The sequence below is a fragment of the Melanostigma gelatinosum genome (genome assembly GCF_949748355.1).
Source record: "Melanostigma gelatinosum genome assembly, chromosome: 21".
Lineage (NCBI taxonomy): Eukaryota > Metazoa > Chordata > Actinopteri > Perciformes > Zoarcidae > Melanostigma > Melanostigma gelatinosum.
Genome location: NC_136654.1, coordinates 5,933,952 through 5,952,733, shown reverse-complemented (window position 1 = coordinate 5,952,733; position 18,782 = coordinate 5,933,952). Strand labels below are relative to the sequence as shown.

At 41.7% G+C, this 18,782-nt stretch overlaps 1 protein-coding gene across 1 annotated transcript; it reads left to right on the top strand.

Moving 5' to 3' along the window:
- Positions 1 to 493: 493 nt before the first annotated feature.
- On the top strand, positions 494 to 18,283 carry ace (angiotensin I converting enzyme (peptidyl-dipeptidase A) 1). Its single transcript, XM_079293929.1, has 25 exons — positions 494 to 832; positions 3,789 to 3,956; positions 4,068 to 4,155; positions 5,052 to 5,195; positions 5,344 to 5,535; positions 6,089 to 6,186; positions 6,350 to 6,519; positions 6,883 to 7,106; positions 7,253 to 7,397; positions 8,622 to 8,720; positions 9,406 to 9,528; positions 9,621 to 9,826; positions 10,079 to 10,215; positions 11,153 to 11,311; positions 11,606 to 11,693; positions 12,024 to 12,167; positions 12,678 to 12,869; positions 13,311 to 13,408; positions 13,865 to 14,037; positions 14,250 to 14,473; positions 14,564 to 14,708; positions 14,879 to 14,977; positions 15,228 to 15,350; positions 15,580 to 15,764; positions 17,753 to 18,283. The coding sequence occupies exons 1-25, from the start codon at positions 599 to 601 to the stop codon at positions 17,941 to 17,943; spliced, it is 3,849 nt and encodes a 1,282-aa protein (XP_079150055.1). The 5' UTR covers positions 494 to 598; the 3' UTR covers positions 17,944 to 18,283.
- Positions 18,284 to 18,782: the final 499 nt, after the last annotated feature.

Below are 18,782 nucleotides of genomic sequence, written 5' to 3'. Positions count from 1 at the left end.
CCAAAAGAACGAGTTAAACCAGATGTGTCATACCTGCTGTCACAGGGTGTGGTGTACATTTTATATATATAGCGCTTTAAAAGGCACTCAAAGACACTTGAACAGTTAGTGTCTAGTTAATGTTAGTGAATGTTCTGTCAAGAAAATGCAATGCAAATCTGTTTCTTATTCCCTCAAATGGAGGAAATGAACTGCTCTGTGGAGTATATTCTCGGAGGGAGCTGAGATCAAAGCATGTGGGGTCCCTCCCAGATACTCCAGCAGCAACTGGTTATTCAGGATCCGCCACTCTACAGGCAGGCAGGCAGGGGGGTGGGAAATGTGTCCAGTGGTGTAAAGAGGTAAGAGGGAAGGCTGCAGAGAAGTGTGGGCTGGGTTAAACTGACACTTAAAAAGAAGCTCTCTTTGGCTTCTGTGCATTTCACCAGCAGACAGGCTGGGGTGCTGCGAAGGGAGCAGTGAGGGAGTAGATGAGACAACAGTTCCAGGGAGAAGGTGTACTCTCAATTCACTGGAGCGAGTGTATTTTTAGCTCTACCTTCCAACTCTTTCACTTTACAGTTTTTCTCCTCCACTCTTCCTTTGGTGGAGGCTAGCCATGGGTAATGGCGTGGATGGGTTTCTGTGGTCAGTGCTGCTGCTGCTGCCAGTCTTGGGACACTCTGAGGCTCTGCCAGCAAGCTGGGAGCCAGGAGAATATCTGGACAACACAGATGATGCACTGAGGTTCCTAAGCGACTACAACAGCACTGCCGAGGAGGTGTTATTCTACAGCGTCTCTGCCAACTGGAACTACAACACCAACATCACGGACCACAACTCCAAGCTTCAGGTAGGACAACTCCTGGAGTGTTGAGCTTAGAGGGTGACATGTTAGCTGGACCTTTCTCTCACGCTGGTATAAAATTGGCCCGTTTAGATCAGTTCAAGCCAGCACTGGCACCTCATCACCATTAATTCATGCATGGTCAAGGGGTTTCCGTGGAACGGAGCCCTGCATCATTTGGATACTACCCCTATTCTTCTCTCTCCAGAATGACATGCTCAGTTTCCTCCCAACGCAGCCAACTCAGCTTGTGTGTTACTGGAAATATAAAACGGATCTCAATGCCTGTGGTGCAAACGTCTTCAAGTTGTGAATACATTTCTTACTTGCGTAATGTTGACGATCATTTGCTTAACTGTCTGTTTTATGATATTTTCTGCGAAGTACAGTTTCTCCAGATGAATGCACCTGCCACTAGATGCAGTTTTACACACCAATAGTCCTTTATAGTCCAAAGTGGCAATATTTGCAGCCATTAAAATACGTTGCAGTGTGTTTGGACAGCTGTCACAACAGGATTTCACAGGTGTAGGTGCAGCTCCCACCACACCAATGTCAAGGCTGCAGAATGTGTTCTGCTCTCTAGAATGTGTCTGCCATGCAAGGTGAAAGATGAGCAGGATTGTAGTTGCAATGCAAGAGCACGGAGAGTTGTGAGATGGGATCAAAGTGGATCAGAGCACTGAGCTCCATCTAAACTGCCAGCAAAGGGAGCGCATGGCAGTTAAGCCTGAGAGAGAGATGTTCTGGTGTTGCCATTTCTCTTACGCTGCCTTGTAAATCTATTACGTTGAATAGAAATTATTTTAATAAAGGCATATTAAATTACAACAAGTGTACACACACACACACACACACACTTCCTCCTGGGCTTCAGAGGTGAGAGTGATTTGGTCTGGGTGCAAATAAGGCACATGTTAGATGTGTGGAAGATCAAACAGAATGAGGATCAGTTCACAAGCTTCTAATCATGCTGAATATGAACTGATGAGAGTGGATATCAATGACTGAGGTCCTTTGAACCCCAGAATACCAGCTGCCTTCAAGTATCTCAATCAGACCTGAGGTTCATTTCACTGCATACTGCCGGCTTTTTTTTTAATGTGATTTGAATTTGATGTTTGAGAACTATACCTTCAAGTGAAGAGTTCTGTTTTGAAATGCTGTAATTTCCTGTTGGAAGCATTTCGTTGTCCAAGCAAAATCGTTTTCTTTCTAAGAATTCAGGTATTTCAGGCACAAATACCTTCTAATAACTCTTTAACTTAATACAAATACTTACCTCTCAAAGCTAACAACCAAAGTGCATGCGTTTTCATTTTGGAAATGAACTCTCACAGAAGTGCTGCATTCAAGTCTAGTTATGCTTTGACCACAACCAGGTGAATGAGTATGAAGTACTGTTAAATAAACCGCTTACTCATTCCAGCTTGTAAAACAAAAAGACTTTGAGGGAAACAAAATCAGCAAAAAAAAGAAGCCATTTCAGCCTTCTAGTATCTTTATTGTGTTTCTTCGGTTGAGAATGATTATCTGGGTGGATGGATGGGTGTAGGCAGGGTGGAAACCACGTTTGAGTAGAAGACAGCGCTTAAGAGGAGGAGCACAAAGGTCGGAGTTAATACTTCAACTCACTGTCACCAGTTTTCCCTCGTGCAGCCTGTTGTTTCAGTGCAGGCTGTGAGAAAGACAGATAAGAAAGGCTTCCATGAAAACATCACAGGAATGAAGCTGCTGTTTGGTCAGTGATATCAGGATGTGGTTGCCTCAAAGTTAAGAAAGCACACTGTAAATTGAGCTAGCGTGTAGTCACACTTGTGAAAATCGGAAATACATGCACACACAGTATAAGGTTGCGACCCAGTAAGGAACATATTTTTCTTCGGCAAACACGATGTCTCAGGTGCAGCATAGTGCTGTAACAATACAGCAGTAGTTCATCATTTTCAATAGGAGCAAATCAATGTGACACACACACACACACATGCTATCCATGCAATGTTCCACAGCAGCCTTGACTCCTTTCATTCTACCAGCACCGTCATTACATAATGGCAACGCCGACGTCCACGGCCTTCCAGAGTGCCATAAAGAAAAGAAATTGTGACATTCAGTGAGGCCATATACTTGAGCAATGACAAAGACATTTTTCAAAAATATGATCCTTGAGCTAGGTTTGTTATGCTGTTCTGTCCTGGCTCCCAATAGACAGAGCACTCTATTGAGCCCAGAGGAGAGATGTGTTGGTACAGCTGCCAAGGAACACATGAAGGCACAGATGCCGATATGTTGCAGCTGGTAAAGGAGTTAGAAAAGTGGGCCGCCATGCCAGCAGCTATTGGCCATCAACCTATCAAATCTGTTAGCGATAGGTAAACCAAAGTATTGGACTAATTTCAATTTTGACCGATGATGGAGTGAGATTAAAAGTCAGGGGGTCACTTAATGCCTGCATCAAATAACATCAATTGCAAGTCTGGGGATCACAGAGCTCCATGGGATTCATCCATTAAGTGCCAATAATATGACAATCCATTCAATCTTGAAAGATACAAAGAAACTGCTTTCTCAAAATGTAGAATCAATCATTTTTGATGTTCCCTGTTCTTTAGTATCCGTAAATCATCAAATGTGTGAATGTATCTTAGTTCTCTTCATGTCCTCCTCCAGGTGCAGGTGGTTCCTCCCACACCGCTCAACAAAGGTGTCGCTTATGTCCGAACGTGCTCTCATTGCTGCCCACTTTCTACTCCTGAGACGCGTCAATGTTGCAAAAAGTACGACTACACAGGAAAATATCAAAAACAACCCTTGCTTGGTCATAAAAAATGCTTCTAGAAGTGAAGAAACTAAATGACTGATGCTACATGTTCATTAGGCCTTCTTGGCCCGGCTTTACGTTTTCGATTGTTGAGTCTGAGTAATCAACATGTTCTGATCATTAACTTCCTCTCGTCTTTAGGTAAATGCAGCCCTTGAAGAGCAGGCCTTCTCCTCAGCGTGGGGGCTGAAGGCCAAGCAGGTCTTCAGTAATGGCGTTCTGGAGTCTCTAACGACTTCAGACGGGAATCTGATGAAGAAGATCAAGATACTGGGAGTTGCCAACCTGCCCCAGAAAGAAAGAGAGGAGGTTTGTTTAGACATTAGACATTAGACATTTGTCCTTCTAATTCTTTTTTTTATCGCTGTATTAATGCTGAACTTGTTTGACTAACATCAAAACTCTTTTTCTTGTCTCCAGTACAACACAATTCTCAGCAAAATGGACAATATTTATTCAACGGCCAAGGTGCATCCAGCACCGAACATAAGCTGGAGCCTGGAACCACGTAAGTAAATATAGAATAAAAGCTTAAAATGCATGAATTATATGATTCAGATGCTTTGGAGTTATTTGAAAGTCACAACAATAAGGAGGGGAAGTCTGAAGACGAAAAAACAGTTTTAAGTGGTTTAGATCTTATCTGCTCTTGGAAAAGTAACAGGATGGGCAAAAGTACTTCAGAGAGGTCTCCAAAGGAAGTGTTATGGATGTGCCCATTATTGTTGATTGAATGCTGTAGAAACATCATGTTGGCGGCTTTTAAAGCTGCCGGCATGTATTGTGAACAATGGCTCGATGTTTTAGCTGCCAATAGTAATTGTGAGAAATGCTTGTCAACACACACAGTACAACACAAACATTACTTCTTCTGAAAACTATTACTCGTAAACCTAAAGATGCCAATTTACAACTGTGGTATTACTGGTGTCTTAATCTTGGAAACATACTAAGGTGGAACAGGGTTATTCAAAGGATGTGGTGCATCCCGTTACAAAACACATGGAGTCATTACAATAACAAACAGACTGTCAGCAATCACCTTTTTCCACCATTTCAACCACCTTGTGTTCTTCAACTTTTTCCCTTTTTCTTCCCCTTCATTTCCTATTTCTGGAATTTTAAAGATAAATGTTGTTTTGCATCACGTTCAAAATATCACGGAGTTGTCAAAACTCAAAGCTAATCTCTTGGTTAATGCGTCTGTTCTGGCCTTTTCCTGCTGAGGGAGCATGAAGTAATTCAAATGCCGATACATCTTCACTGTTTTGGGAAAGAAATTTCACCTTTCGCTTTTGAATTATAAATGTTTGTCTGTGCACCAGATAAGGTCAGCGTCCCTTTACATTTCCATCATTTTCTTCATGACTTAAGGTTGGAATTTAATTTTTTTTAATTTTGCAGATCTCACAGACATAATGGCCACCTCAAGGAGCTACAAGAGGCTGCTGTACGTGTGGGAGGCCTGGCACAATGAATCAGGTGTACCTCTCAGGGAGTACTACCCCAAGTTTGTGGAGCTCAGCAACAATGCTTCTCAAGCTGATGGTGAGAACTCTTCACTTTTTGACATTGTCATTGTTATTGAGAGCACTCGTAACGCTACAAATAAGTAATAAATTGAATGGGACTGACATAACGATGGAACAAGGAGAGTAAAGGAGTAGAAATGACGTTACCATTCTGTCCTGTTTAGGGTTTGATGACACTGGAGCCGACTGGCGCTCTTGGTATGAGTCTACGACCTTTGAGCATGATATAGAGGAACTCTATAGGACCATTGAACCGCTCTACCAGAACCTGCATGCCTTTGTGCGCCGCAAGCTCTACAACCAGTACGGTCCCAAGTACATCAACCTTAAAGGACCCATCCCTGCCCATCTGCTCGGTACAACTGAACATTGTTATGTTGCTAACATATGCTATCTGCTGATGAGAGCCATGAATATGTGCTGGGTCACAGGTGTAATGGATTTATTCATGCCCAATGTAAAGTTGGACAGTTGCATCCAAATTGTTGTGTGAAGTAAAAGCCTTGTGTGCACAATGGATGCATGTTTCCATACACAGAGGACAGCAAACATGTTTTTTGTTTTTCATCAGGGCATTATTTTGTAGCAGCTAGGGGACCAATATGTCATTTTTAAGGAACACTAAATGTGGATCTTTATGGATCGGGTGTAGGGCTTCAACCACATATTTTGTCACTGCTCCAATAATTGGCATGCATTCCCAAACACGAGGAGTCATTGTTTAATAAAAGCATGGAAAGTCATCAAAAGATGTGACCACACATTACTGTATTAAGATGCAGACAAAACCCGGCAAGTCATTTGGGGTGCTCATCACATGACTGTGAATGAGGTGTTTCTGACCCTGAGCGGAGTATCTCATAACAAGTCAGAATTATTGCTAAAGTGTGTTTTCTTCCTCACCCTCAGGAAATATGTGGGCCCAGACCTGGAACAATATTTATGGTATGATGATCCCATTTCCTGATAAACCCAACTTGGATGTGACTGATGAAATGCTCAAACAAGTGAGTATGGGGGAAGGATTCTGTGCCACTGGAATGGATTGTGTAAAATAAGCATCCTGTTGGTCTTGCAGACAGTTACCTCAAATGACGAAGCTCATAAATCTGAATCTGCTTTTTCGTCAGATAGCATTGAGCTGAATTGAGACTTGTTTCCTCTCCACAGGGCTATAACGCCACGCACATGTTTCGTGTGGCCGAGGAGTTCTTCACGTCTCTGAATTTAGAGGAGATGCCTGAGGAGTTCTGGGACGGATCCATGCTGGTGAAGCCTGATGGTCGCGAGGTGGTGTGCCATGCGTCTGCCTGGGACTTTTACAACCGCAAAGACTTCAGGTAAAATGAACTAATGAAGTTATGAGTGAACTATTTTGTGAGTTGTGGTTACACGACGGAAACGGTGCTGACAAGAGCTAACAGTGGTTACTTGAGGTGAAGCGGGAGGGTGGACGCCACAACTTATGAGGGCAGTGAAGAGCGGTGTGCGTGGGGCTCCTTCACATGCATTAACATGCACTAAAAGGCACACGTGGCTGTCCCGGTATATGTCAAGAAAGCCAGGAGAAGCTCAGCTTACAACACAAACAGAAGGGGAGTGATTTCATTCTTTGCTGTGGTAGACATTACTCCACTATGTCTTTACATTATGAAAGTCATTGCCCATTTTGTTGATAATACAAAGTAATTTCACTCTCCTAGGATCAAGCAGTGCACCACAGTAACGATGGAGCAGCTCTTTACCGTACACCATGAGATGGGGCACGTCCAATATTACCTGCAGTACAAGGACCAGCCTGTGGGCTACCGTCGCGGAGCCAACCCTGGTTTTCACGAGGCTATTGGCGATGTTTTGTCTCTCTCCGTTTCCACAACCAAACATCTACAAACCATTAACCTTCTGGAAAATGTGACCTCTGACCCTGGTAAAGAGACGGAATCAAATAAAATCCAAGCCACTGAAATACCCTCCCGTAGAACAGATGTGGCTGAATTCCCAACATGAATTCTTAAATATCTCTCTTTGTCAGCAAATGTTTCAAGAATGTGTTTCTGCATTGTCTTTCTCCAGAAACGGATACCAACTACCTGTTGAAGATGGCCCTGGAGAAGATAGCCTTCCTTCCCTTTGGCTACCTTATCGACCAGTGGAGATGGGGTGTGTTCAATGGAAACACACCACCAGAGCGGTACAACGCTGACTGGTGGCACCTCAGGTAGACTTTTATGCACAGGCTTAACACACTGACAACATATTCCATGTAAAGAGAATGGCTTTATTTTTTGGAAAGTGTGATTATTCACTTTCTTGCTGAGAATCAGATGAGAAAATTGACAACACCCTCATGTCTTTATAGTAAATATGAAGCTCTTGCTAGTTTTTTTACTGGTCTTTATGCTAAGCTATGCTAACCTGTTAGATAAAGTCGGTTGTTTGAAACTTCAGATATGATGAGAAGCAGAAACAACTTATTGACAGATCATCGCCTTTTAAGTTGACATGGTGAACCTGTTGGCAAACAATTATGCATACACTTCTGGATGAGTAAACAAACAACTGTCATTATCATTCATTCAGAGTCAGGTTTGAGTCCATCCGATGAATGAAAGTCCACCTTCTTATCAGCAAAATCATTTGATCGCTCATGCGTGTCCGTGAGTAAGTGTGGCTGCAGTGACTCACACTTTTTCAAAACGCCTTCTATTGCCTGTTTTCTAATGCCACTGACTGCGTGCTGACTCTTCACTCACTACTCTTAACCGCCCCCTGGCTGATAGAGGCCACGAGTGATAACTCAGCTGAGTGCATCGCCGATCCCCAGCCACCGCTCTGCGGCCAGATACACTGACATTCGGTGCCATTTTAATGGGCATTAACCTCACGTTTACTTGCATATTTTCAAAAAAATAGACTTGAGGCCTAAATAAACTCCTCAATTTGCAGTTACGCCCATGAGACGGAGCTGAAGAGACTAAATGCTCCACAATATTCTCCATCTGGTCGTTAACTTTTCTGCCTGCTGTTTGGTGCTTAGTATAGTTTTTTTGTGTACAGTTTTGACAGCTACGTCCCAGAAAACAGCTCCCTGCTGCATGAGAGCTGTCAGAGTGAACCAAAACAATAAAGCCGTAGCCTGACGGGCTAAACAATTAGCCTCCAAACACACTATAAAGCTCTGTAAAGCAGGTTCAGGTGACAATTCTCTGTAAGTTCATCAGCAACGTCTTTCATATTGTCACATGAATAATAAGTCATTATTAAATCATGAAAAAATGGTTATAGCTGCATTAATGTAATGTCAGTTTATGGCTGATATTCCATATACACTTTGCACCTGCTGAGACTGAGCAAATCCAAGCCGCAACAGAATAATTATAGAGCTGCTCCTTAGTAACAACATCATTTCTTAGTTACATCTATCTCTTATTTCATTTTCAAGGACAAAATATCAAGGCATCTGCCCACCCACCAGACGTACAGAGGAGCACTTTGATCCTGGGGCCAAATACCACATCCCTGGAAACACACCATACATCAGGTATCCTCCTCTTCCAGCCACCCCACTATATGTAACAGTTTACACGCAAGAAATGCACACAATCAGCTTGGGCTATGGATATTTTCTGGACATGTATTCAGTGTTTTTCTAGCTGTGTGATTAGCTGAACTCATACAGACTTAAAGATTTAAAAACCATAAAATGGAGCCTGTTTAGTGCACATGTTGAGCGTGTGAGTGTATTTGTGTACGTGCCTGCTCAACAGCATGAGGGGACCAGGGAAATATGTGAAATATGGAAAGTGAATGAACATGCAGGAATAGCTGGTGATTGGGGAATTAAGGTATTGTTTGCTGTAATGTGGACTCAAATGACTGGCACTTGAGTGGTTTTAAACGACACAATAGCCTTACAATAGCAGGAAGCTTCTAAAAGCAAAGCTTCTGACCCGAGCAGATTTTTGTTAACAATGTGGCCACTGACAGGTTGTCAAACACCCACTTAAACAGAAAAACACATTTTTGTGTTGTAGCAGAAACACATGCTTACAGCATTCTTATCATCAAAACCTATAGGGGTCTTTTTTTAGCTTATCGAAGTATGACAGATTTGACCAAAAAGCAGGTAATATGTCTCGTTATGATTTCTGTCTTTTTTGACTTTTTGTTTGTGCTATTGTAAATATAATTTACCGAAGAGATGACGGCAATAATTTCCCCCGCAGGTATTTTGTCAGCTTCATCCTGCAGTTCCAGCTTCACGAAAAACTGTGCGCGGCAGCCAAGCACACGGGTCCCTTACACACATGCGACATCTACCGCTCCGCAGAAGCCGGGGCCATTTTAAAGTATGACTTCGGCTTGTTTGTCACACAGAGCATGAACAATGGATTTAGGGAAGCAGTGAAGGTGTTGTACGATTTCTCTCTACCCCGTCCAGGAAAATTCTCCAGTCTGGCTCTTCTAAACCTTGGCCTGAAGTGCTCCAGGAGGCTATAGGGACCAGTAGGATGGATGCCACATCACTGATGAAATACTTTGACCCCATTGTTAAGTGGCTGGATGAGCAAAATGTGAATGAGACATTGGGATGGCCTGACTTTAACTGGGTCCCACCCATCCCTGAGGGCTACCCTGAGGATATTGGTAAGAGTACTGATCGAAATGTACAGCAGACTAACAGAGGATGATACGCATTCACATTATCTGGGACAGAATATAATACAAGAACTATTCTAAATAAATCAACTTGTAAGAAAGTGAAGACATTTACACATCATAAATAATCACAATGCACACATTGTAATTAAGCTGAAATGTGATACTATTTTTCAAACTTGATTACATGGATTTATTTACGGTAGTTCAGCTAGCTTATCACTCTTTTTGTTTACCCAGACAAGAACACAGATGAGCTTGATGCAAAGACATTTCTGAAAGATTACAACAGCACAGCTGAGGTGGTGTGGAACGCCTACACCGAGGCCTCCTGGAAGTACAACACAGACATCAACAAAGACAATAAGCAGGCAATGGTGAGCCGCTCTGCCTCTGACAGACCGACTGACTGAGATCACTCTAACATTGTTCAAGCATCATCTATCATCAACAACATATGAAGTGTTGCATCTTATGTTGATTTTTTGCAATATTCAGGGCATCAATAAAAATGTCTAAATCAATAATTATTACAATAATTAGTTTTGAGTCAGTGATTTACTAATCAACCCATGTATGAATGTATCTATGTACCTAACTACTCATGTACCCATCTGTGCATTTTTAACCCAATCAATCACCTGTTTCCACTGACAGTTCATGTAAAAATGGAACATTCAAAGCAGGGGTGTCAAACTCATTTTCACTCTTGGCCGGTTGTAAATGTAAGATGGTGTAAATGTAACTTCTCCTAATATATTTAGTTTAGTTTCCCGGGATATCTGTGACTTCCACAACACCTACTAAGCAGAAATAGGTTATTTTTTCCATGGTTAATGGCGGACAGTTGAACGGCTTTCAGGGCGATAAGCCACGCCCCCTCTCCGGCGAGTCCAGTGCGAATGAACACAAATAGCCCCCGGCGAGACCGGCGGCGCAAATGGCATGATGACATTTCACAAGTCCACGAGTTCACAAGTGCAGAGAAGTACGCATGTTGAGAAAGGCACGATCACTTGTTGGAAATCCTCTTTATGGGTTGTTGCATCTCCTGTCCACCTGTTGTGATAGTTTTAATGTCGGCACACATGCTATCTCATCACTTCGACTTTCTATCTCATAATTTCGACCATGGGGATATTTTTATTTTCACATCTAACTTTAAATTTTTGTAAAAAAATAATAAATTTTATTTATTTTTTTTTGGCTGGCGGATTCGCGGGCCACATTAAATGACACGGCGGGCCGGATTCGGCCCGCGGGCCGTATGTTTGACACCCCTGATTTAAAGAGTGTTTAATCATTCCTCTCTAGCTTCAGAAGAGCCTGGAGATGTCGGCCCACACCCTGGAGTATGGCCAGAAGGCCCGTCAGTACGACACCACAGACTTCCAGGACGGCTCGGTCAAACGCATCATCAATAAACTCAGCGACATTGAGAGGGCTGCGCTGACCATGGCACAACTGGAAGAGGTGTGGAGAATTCGGTTTTAGTTTTACAAATGGTTATTAAAGACAGAGCTGCTCCGGAGGCACATGTATTGGTTGAGTTGAATGGGAAAGTTGTTCTTTGTTGACAATAATAGACAGAAAACTCATGCTGAGAGACATCTGTCGGCTGTAGATAACATTATCTAGCTAACTAAAGACTAGGCAGCAATGAGCAGGAATGGTGCTATCTCAGAATACAAAGAACAGAGCTTGCAGGTAGTTAGAAAAATGTTTTCTGTGGGATCTAATGCTTGGTGGATGCCTTTACCGTTTCAGTACAACACTCTCCTATCCAACATGGAGACCAAGTACAGTGTGGCTGAGGTGTGCAGAGACAATGGGGCGTGCCATCCGCTGGATCCAGGTAAGACGATGAAGTACCAATCCTAATATGAAGAGTTTGACTCCAAAGAAATAGAAATAATAATGCTATAATATATAATGAAGATATAGCATAAGGGCAAACCATGCAGTAACTTCTTAATACTTACCAGATCAAATTGGTTATTGATTTGTAGTTACTGGTGCATGTAATAACATTTAGCTACTATGAAATAATGTAATAGGTGCAATAAATATGACCATGCCCTTCATTATTTCACAAGAAACAATGAGACCTCTGAAACGACATGAACACTCTGCTGCATTGGACAGTATTCTGTATTTGAAGTTGTAAAAGAATGCGGTGTTTCAGATCTCCAGAAGATCATGGCAGAGTCCAGGGATTATGACGAGCTGTTGTTTGCTTGGAAAGGATGGAGAGATGCTGCTGGCAAAGTGCTTCGCCAGGATTACAAGAGATATGTTGAACTGGCCAACACAGCTGCCAAACTCAATGGTATGGATTTTACACCCACCTTGAGATTCGGTTTCGAGAATTTCTTTTTTCAGAGTGAGGGCTGTTCAAACTCCAGCTACCAGCATCTTTATATCATGTTTATTTAATCAGTAAAAAAAAAGCATTGCTTCTTGGTCAGGACCAGTACCTTCCTGGAGTCTCTGCTGTTTGCCTGCAACATAGTCCTGGCCTAAATATAGTCTGGCACATAACCCCCGGGAGCAGATTTAGCTACCTTTGGACAGAGCAAGCTGTTTCCAGTCGTTGTGCTAAGTGTAGCTCATTGGCTTCCTTTCAACTATACAGACAATAAAGTGGTATAATCCTCTCATCTAAGTCTTTCTATTGTTCACTGTTTGATTGAATTCATTAGTTTTCCGACATAAACAACAAAAAGTTTCCCTTTTATTGTTAAACTCACCATTTCGGATATTTTGCAGTTTTACTTTCATAGTTTGCATGAAACTAATGTAATGCTTATAACATTTGTATCCCTGGTGCTGTCTGTAGGCCACTCTGACAATGGGGCTTTCTGGCGCTCCCTGTATGAAACCCCTACCTTCGAGGAAGACCTGGAGGCTCTGTGGAAGGAGCTGGAACCACTCTATCAGAATGTGCATGCCTATGTCCGCAGGGCTCTGTACAAAAAGTATGGTTCCGAGCATATCAACCTGAATGGACCCATTCCTGCTCATTTGCTGGGTAGGTAACAACAGGGACGTTTTGGAACTGGTTTCCATCAAGCTACACTGTGTTTAAGTACAATATTCAGGTCTACATGGAAACTTTCCATTGATCATTTCAGGCTTTCAGGAGTTGAGGCTAAGGTCGCAGGTCAACACCACACTTCAGTCAGTATTTCACTTTGGAATTTAAAGGATTCCTCAAGCCTAAACTCTCCTTTTGTGTGGAAGAGTACCCCATTGATATTCTCGTTGGCTGTAGATGCATTTGGATTTAGACGCGATCCAATATGCTTTCAGAGGCGTCAAGCGTGAGATTGTGTGTGACAGTTCCTCGCAGTGAGGAATTGGACTGGCTCACCGCCACGAATCCGACTTGGTTTAATAACGGCAGAGCAGCGGATGACTTGCCCCATAACTTGGAAGAAAAGTAAAGGAAAGCTGTCTTCTGTCCTTTCAGGCAACATGTGGGCGCAGACGTGGTCTGGCATAATGGATTTGGCCATGCCTTACCCGCATGCCACGCAGGTTGACGCCACTCCTGCTATGGTTTCACAGGTGAGTAAACCCATGAGCCAGCTGTTGCATAACGATCACAGCAAGCCTGCACACATGAATACACAAGGACACACCCAAAGAACACACACACAGACACACACACACACACACACACACACACATGTGCATTCTTCCACCACTTCAGAGATCAAGGATCAGTTTGTTTCAGTGAAATAAGACTCTGCTGCAGTCCAAAGTGGAGGTTTTAAGCAGAATGAGGATAAATAAAGAGATGTTTAATTGAGCTGAATAACAGCAGCAGACATCCATAACTGACATGAAGTGTACATTATTAATGGACATACTGTTTACATATTTTCAAGGGTATGTTACCGCCGATCCTTTTAGAAGCGCTATATGTTTACACTGCGCTTCACAAATATCTCATTGCCTGGAAAAACTGTTTATATTTACTCACACTTACAGCCACATATTCGCTCTTCTTTTCCTGTACAGGGCTGGAACTCCGTCAGAATGTTCCAGGAATCGGACAAATTTTTCACCTCTCTGGGTCTGTTGCCAATGCCACAAGAATTCTGGAACAACTCCATGCTGGAGAAGCCGTCTGATGGACGCCAGGTGGTGTGCCACGCCTCTGCTTGGGACTTCTACAACCGAAAAGACTTCAGGTTCTTTCTTTTTGTCAGAACCTTTTTCAGACTTCTTTTTTTTTTACGTCATCAAAAGAAAAGTGTGTGTGCGTTATCCAAAACCTAGCTACAGCTGTTACAGTTAAGAAGCTGTGCACGGTCCCTGATAAATGAATAAATTTCCTTTTGCAGCCATTGGGTGCATGGAAACCAATACGATGTGAAATTGATAGCCTTGTGTGTGTCACCAGGATCAAACAGTGCACTGTTGTGACTATGGATGACCTGATCACGGTGCACCATGAGATGGGCCACATCCAGTACTTCCTGCAGTACAAAGACCAGCCCGTGTCCTTCCGCGATGGAGCCAACCCCGGCTTCCATGAGGCCATTGGCGATGTGTTAGCCCTGTCGGTGTCCACGCCCAAACATCTGCAGAGCATCGGCCTCCTGGACAAAGTTGAGAACAACCATGGTGAGTGACCATGAGTTTTGTATCGTTCTGTAAAGGCATGTGATGTTATAACACAGCTCATGGTTTTGGTGTTTCCGTCGCCTCCTCTAGAGAGTGATATCAACTTCCTGATGAGCATGGCGCTTGACAAGATCGCCTTCCTACCTTTCGGTTACCTGATGGATCAGTGGCGATGGAAGGTATTTGACGGGCGCATCCCATCGACTGAGTACAATAAAGAATGGTGGAACCTCAGGTAAAGTTCACCAGCATTTTTACAATTACAAAGTGCAATGTTTATCATCTAGAAAATGTATTATATTGATCAAGGAAAGTTAATCAGTAAGCATTATCTGTGTTCTAAATGAATACATTTGTAAATGATATACTGAAATGAAAACGAGATTAAACTTTATTGCGTTGCAGAATGAAGTACCAGGGTCTGTGTCCACCTGTAACCCGTACTGAGGATGACTTCGACCCAGGTGCAAAGTTCCACATCCCTGCTAACGTGCCATACGTGAGGTAACGTTTCTCTGTTTGGCAAAACAAACAGGGCACCTGATAATTGAGGTCAATAGATTGATAACGGCTTCAGCACACTCCAATGAACGATGGAAAGATAAGATAAACAGCTGCTCACGTGGCTGAAAGGAAAATCGATCCCTAATTATGAGGGGTTGAGATGACAGAGCCAGTTTGTTTTGTGTTGTTCTGTGTTTTTTTCTGTCTTCCTGGCATTAAAGCAATGTCATGTCTAATGATCTTCAATCAGGTACTTCGTTAGCTTCATCATCCAGTTTCAGTTCCAAAAGGCTCTGTGTGATGCTGCCAAACATGTTGGGCCTCTACATACCTGTGATATCTACAAGTCTGAAGAAGCCGGGAAGCTACTCGGGTTAGTATCCACTTACCACTTAAAAATCAACCTTTATGTATCATATCCCAAGATGCATTTGCCACATGAAACAACTCAGTGATAACAAATGAATTCAAATCATTTTTCATGTACTGTATGTATGTATATATGTAATTATCTCTAGAACACACTCTTGCTACTGATCCTTCCCCCCCCCCCCCCCCCCCCCCGACCTCCACTCTGACCCCCTCTGTGTTGTCGTTGGCAGTGATGTGATGAAGCTTGGCTTCAGTAAGCCCTGGCCCGAGGCTATGACCATGATCACCGGCCAGCCCAAAATGAGTGCCCAGCCTCTCGTACAGTATTTCAAACCTCTCATTGACTGGCTGGAGGTGGAAAACAACCGGAACAATGATGTTCGAGGGTGGCCCGAGTACGACTGGAAACCTTCAAGTGCGTGCAACACATTCTTGCTTTAACATACTTTTGATGCTTCTTCAGAAACATGAACAAAAGCACACGCATGCAGGCAAGCCTATTCGCTTTGTGTTCAGTATGTTTTCCAATCACCAAGCCAAATGGGTTTTTTTTAAACTCCATCCATGAAAATAAAGCACAATGGTTTTGCACAGAGGGATTCATTTAGTTTTTCTCCTCTGCTGCGGCTAACAGTGAAATCAATCTCCTGCTCCTCTTGGCTTCCTGATGAGATCCTACTGAAAGGATGTGCACATATTAGATTCTTAGCAACAGAGTAAAAGAGAGGCAGATGAAGAGATAGTGGGGAAAAAGAGAACACAGCTGTTACGCAGATCAAGAGAAATAAAGAATGTTGATACAAAAATGAATAATGAACGAGTGTGAAAAGAATATAAAGTAGGTCAAATGAAATTACTTTGTTTCCTTAAGTTACGCTGGCTTCAATAACTTGAAGGTTATTTGTAACAGTGTCAACAACAACAGAGTCATTAATACTAAGTAGCCTCAGCAGTTTAAGGATATCAACATTTTGATGAGCGCCATCGAGGAAGAGTAACATCTTTGTCATTTTTCTACTTTTGCCAGTCGTATTACAGCATACTTTTCCTGTTTTTAGCTGCTTTTTTTCAGCTTTTAGGTTTTAAAGCTCCAAATGTAGATGTATTAGTCCAGAAGTATAGTATAGTGTGACACTTTTTTATAACATCTTTATGGCACAGTGTCAATAATGTTTTTGGACATTTTTTTACAACACCTTTTTATGGCATACTACAGTGGTGGGCCGTGCATTTTATTCCTGGGCTCGTAAAAATGAAGCTCAACACCTACAAATACACTGAGTGCAAATATTATTCATATCAGAGGGAACAATATTACCCATATCATGAAAACGACACGATAGACAAATTAACAGAGTAGTAACTCTCCCAGCACGACTCCATAGTTCTTGTTGCTGACGGATTTATTCGTAGGCCAGCTAGCAGGCTCTGGCACGTCAAAGAATACGGCCAACATGTCAAACTAAAGATCTGATTGGTTGAACACTATGACAATCAACAATAACGTCCCCATTCACTTAAACTGCAAAGGGATTCACTTAAGACTCTGCAGGCCTCGGGCCTCTCTTCTTACCTAGAGTCACTGAGGTGAACTCGGATTTCGGATTTCGGATTTCTACTTAAAACAAGCTGCACTGGAAGCAGAGCAACTGAGGAAGACAGGAGCTGTGCAACGAGAAAATAAGACAATGGGAAAAATTATTTTATAAATTATAATACATGTAGTGTATTTAAGAAAAATTATAAAACAGCTATAACTTTGTGATTCTGTTTAGGCCAGCAGAGAAGGCTTTGCAGGCCCTGACGGCCCGCCACTGGCAGACTATAGATGGACATTTATGATGCATGATACATTTTCTATAGAATTCATGTTTTGACACACTATTTTAAATAATAACGGAATACAATACTATGACTTCTCCTGAGTTCTTTATGACAGACTTTTCAATAGCATACTATACGATGACTTTTTAAGTTTTTTTGCCATACATACTATTATACTTTCACAGAATATTTGACATGCTATTTTCATGCCTTTTTCTATGACACACCATATTATGTCATTTTATATGACATTTTATAATGATATAACATACTGTGACTTTTTAAAGACATTTGTTTGACATTCTATACCATGATGTTTATTTATTTTTTATTTATTTATCTTTCAAAAGCTGTTGAATTTAACTACAGGATTCTTGCATTTAACCTGGAACTGCTCTTGCTCTTACTTTTCTGCCCATTAGATGCCACAAGTAGGTCTATATATAACTAAGTCTGAAAATGACTGAATAGTACCTCCTTGTGGAGAACTGTAGCTTTTTAAATACGTTAAATGTGAATGAGTGAGTTTGTGAGTGGGTGACGAACAGTCAAAACTAACTTCTTATTTTTGTCCTGCAGGTAATGCTAAGGCTAGTAAAGTGGACTTCCTGGGTATGAATGTGGACGGCGCAGCTGCCAAAGCTGGCCAGTGGGTCCTGTTGGTCCTTGGTGTGGTCCTCTTGGTGGCCACCATCCTATTGGCCTATAAGTACAGGTCAAAAAAGCCTGAAAAGTCCTTATCCATGATGGAGCTCAAGCAAAAGTACTAGTCATCAATGACAGCTAGCAGTAGCTAGTACCTATACCAACTTCATCATAAACATCAGTGTTTTTGTGCTGTGTTGTACATCTGATCAAATTTGCTTTTCTTTTTGGTCTGCCTCCTTATCTAGTCTTGTATATTTGTTGTATACACTTGGAGTCAAATTATATTTTTGCCAATGCAAAAGAACATTACATTTTTGTAATTTATTTTAAATATTTGAATGTTTAACAAATAAATGTTTTAAATTAATGTTTTTAAAGTCATTGATGGCATTTTTGAATATTTGATTTAATTGCTTTTGTTGTTGAATCTGCATTTCTACAATAAAAAACATTAAATGTTGATTCTGCCTATGTGTTCAAACAAGATATTATGGAAAATACATAATGATGATGATTGCAACTGAACTACGTTTTTGACATGCTATAAAATGACTTTTTTGACATGCTATACTATGACTTTTGACATGCTATACTATGACTTTTTTTGACATGCTATACTATGACTTTTTTGACATGCTATACTATGACTTTTTTGACATGCTATACTATGACTTTTTTGACATGCTATACTGTGACTTCATGACTTTTTTCGACATACTATGACTTTTTAATGACGTTTTTATGGCTATTTTTCGACATGCTATACTATCAGTTTTTTTGACAGACTATACTGTGACTTTTTACATGAAATCTTTCGATTTACTAACATGACTTTTTCCGACATACTACACTATACTATACTGTGACTTTTCTCGACATGCTTTACTATGACTTTTTTCGACATGCTATACTGTGACTTTTTTGACATGCTATACTATGACTTTTTTGACACGCTACACTG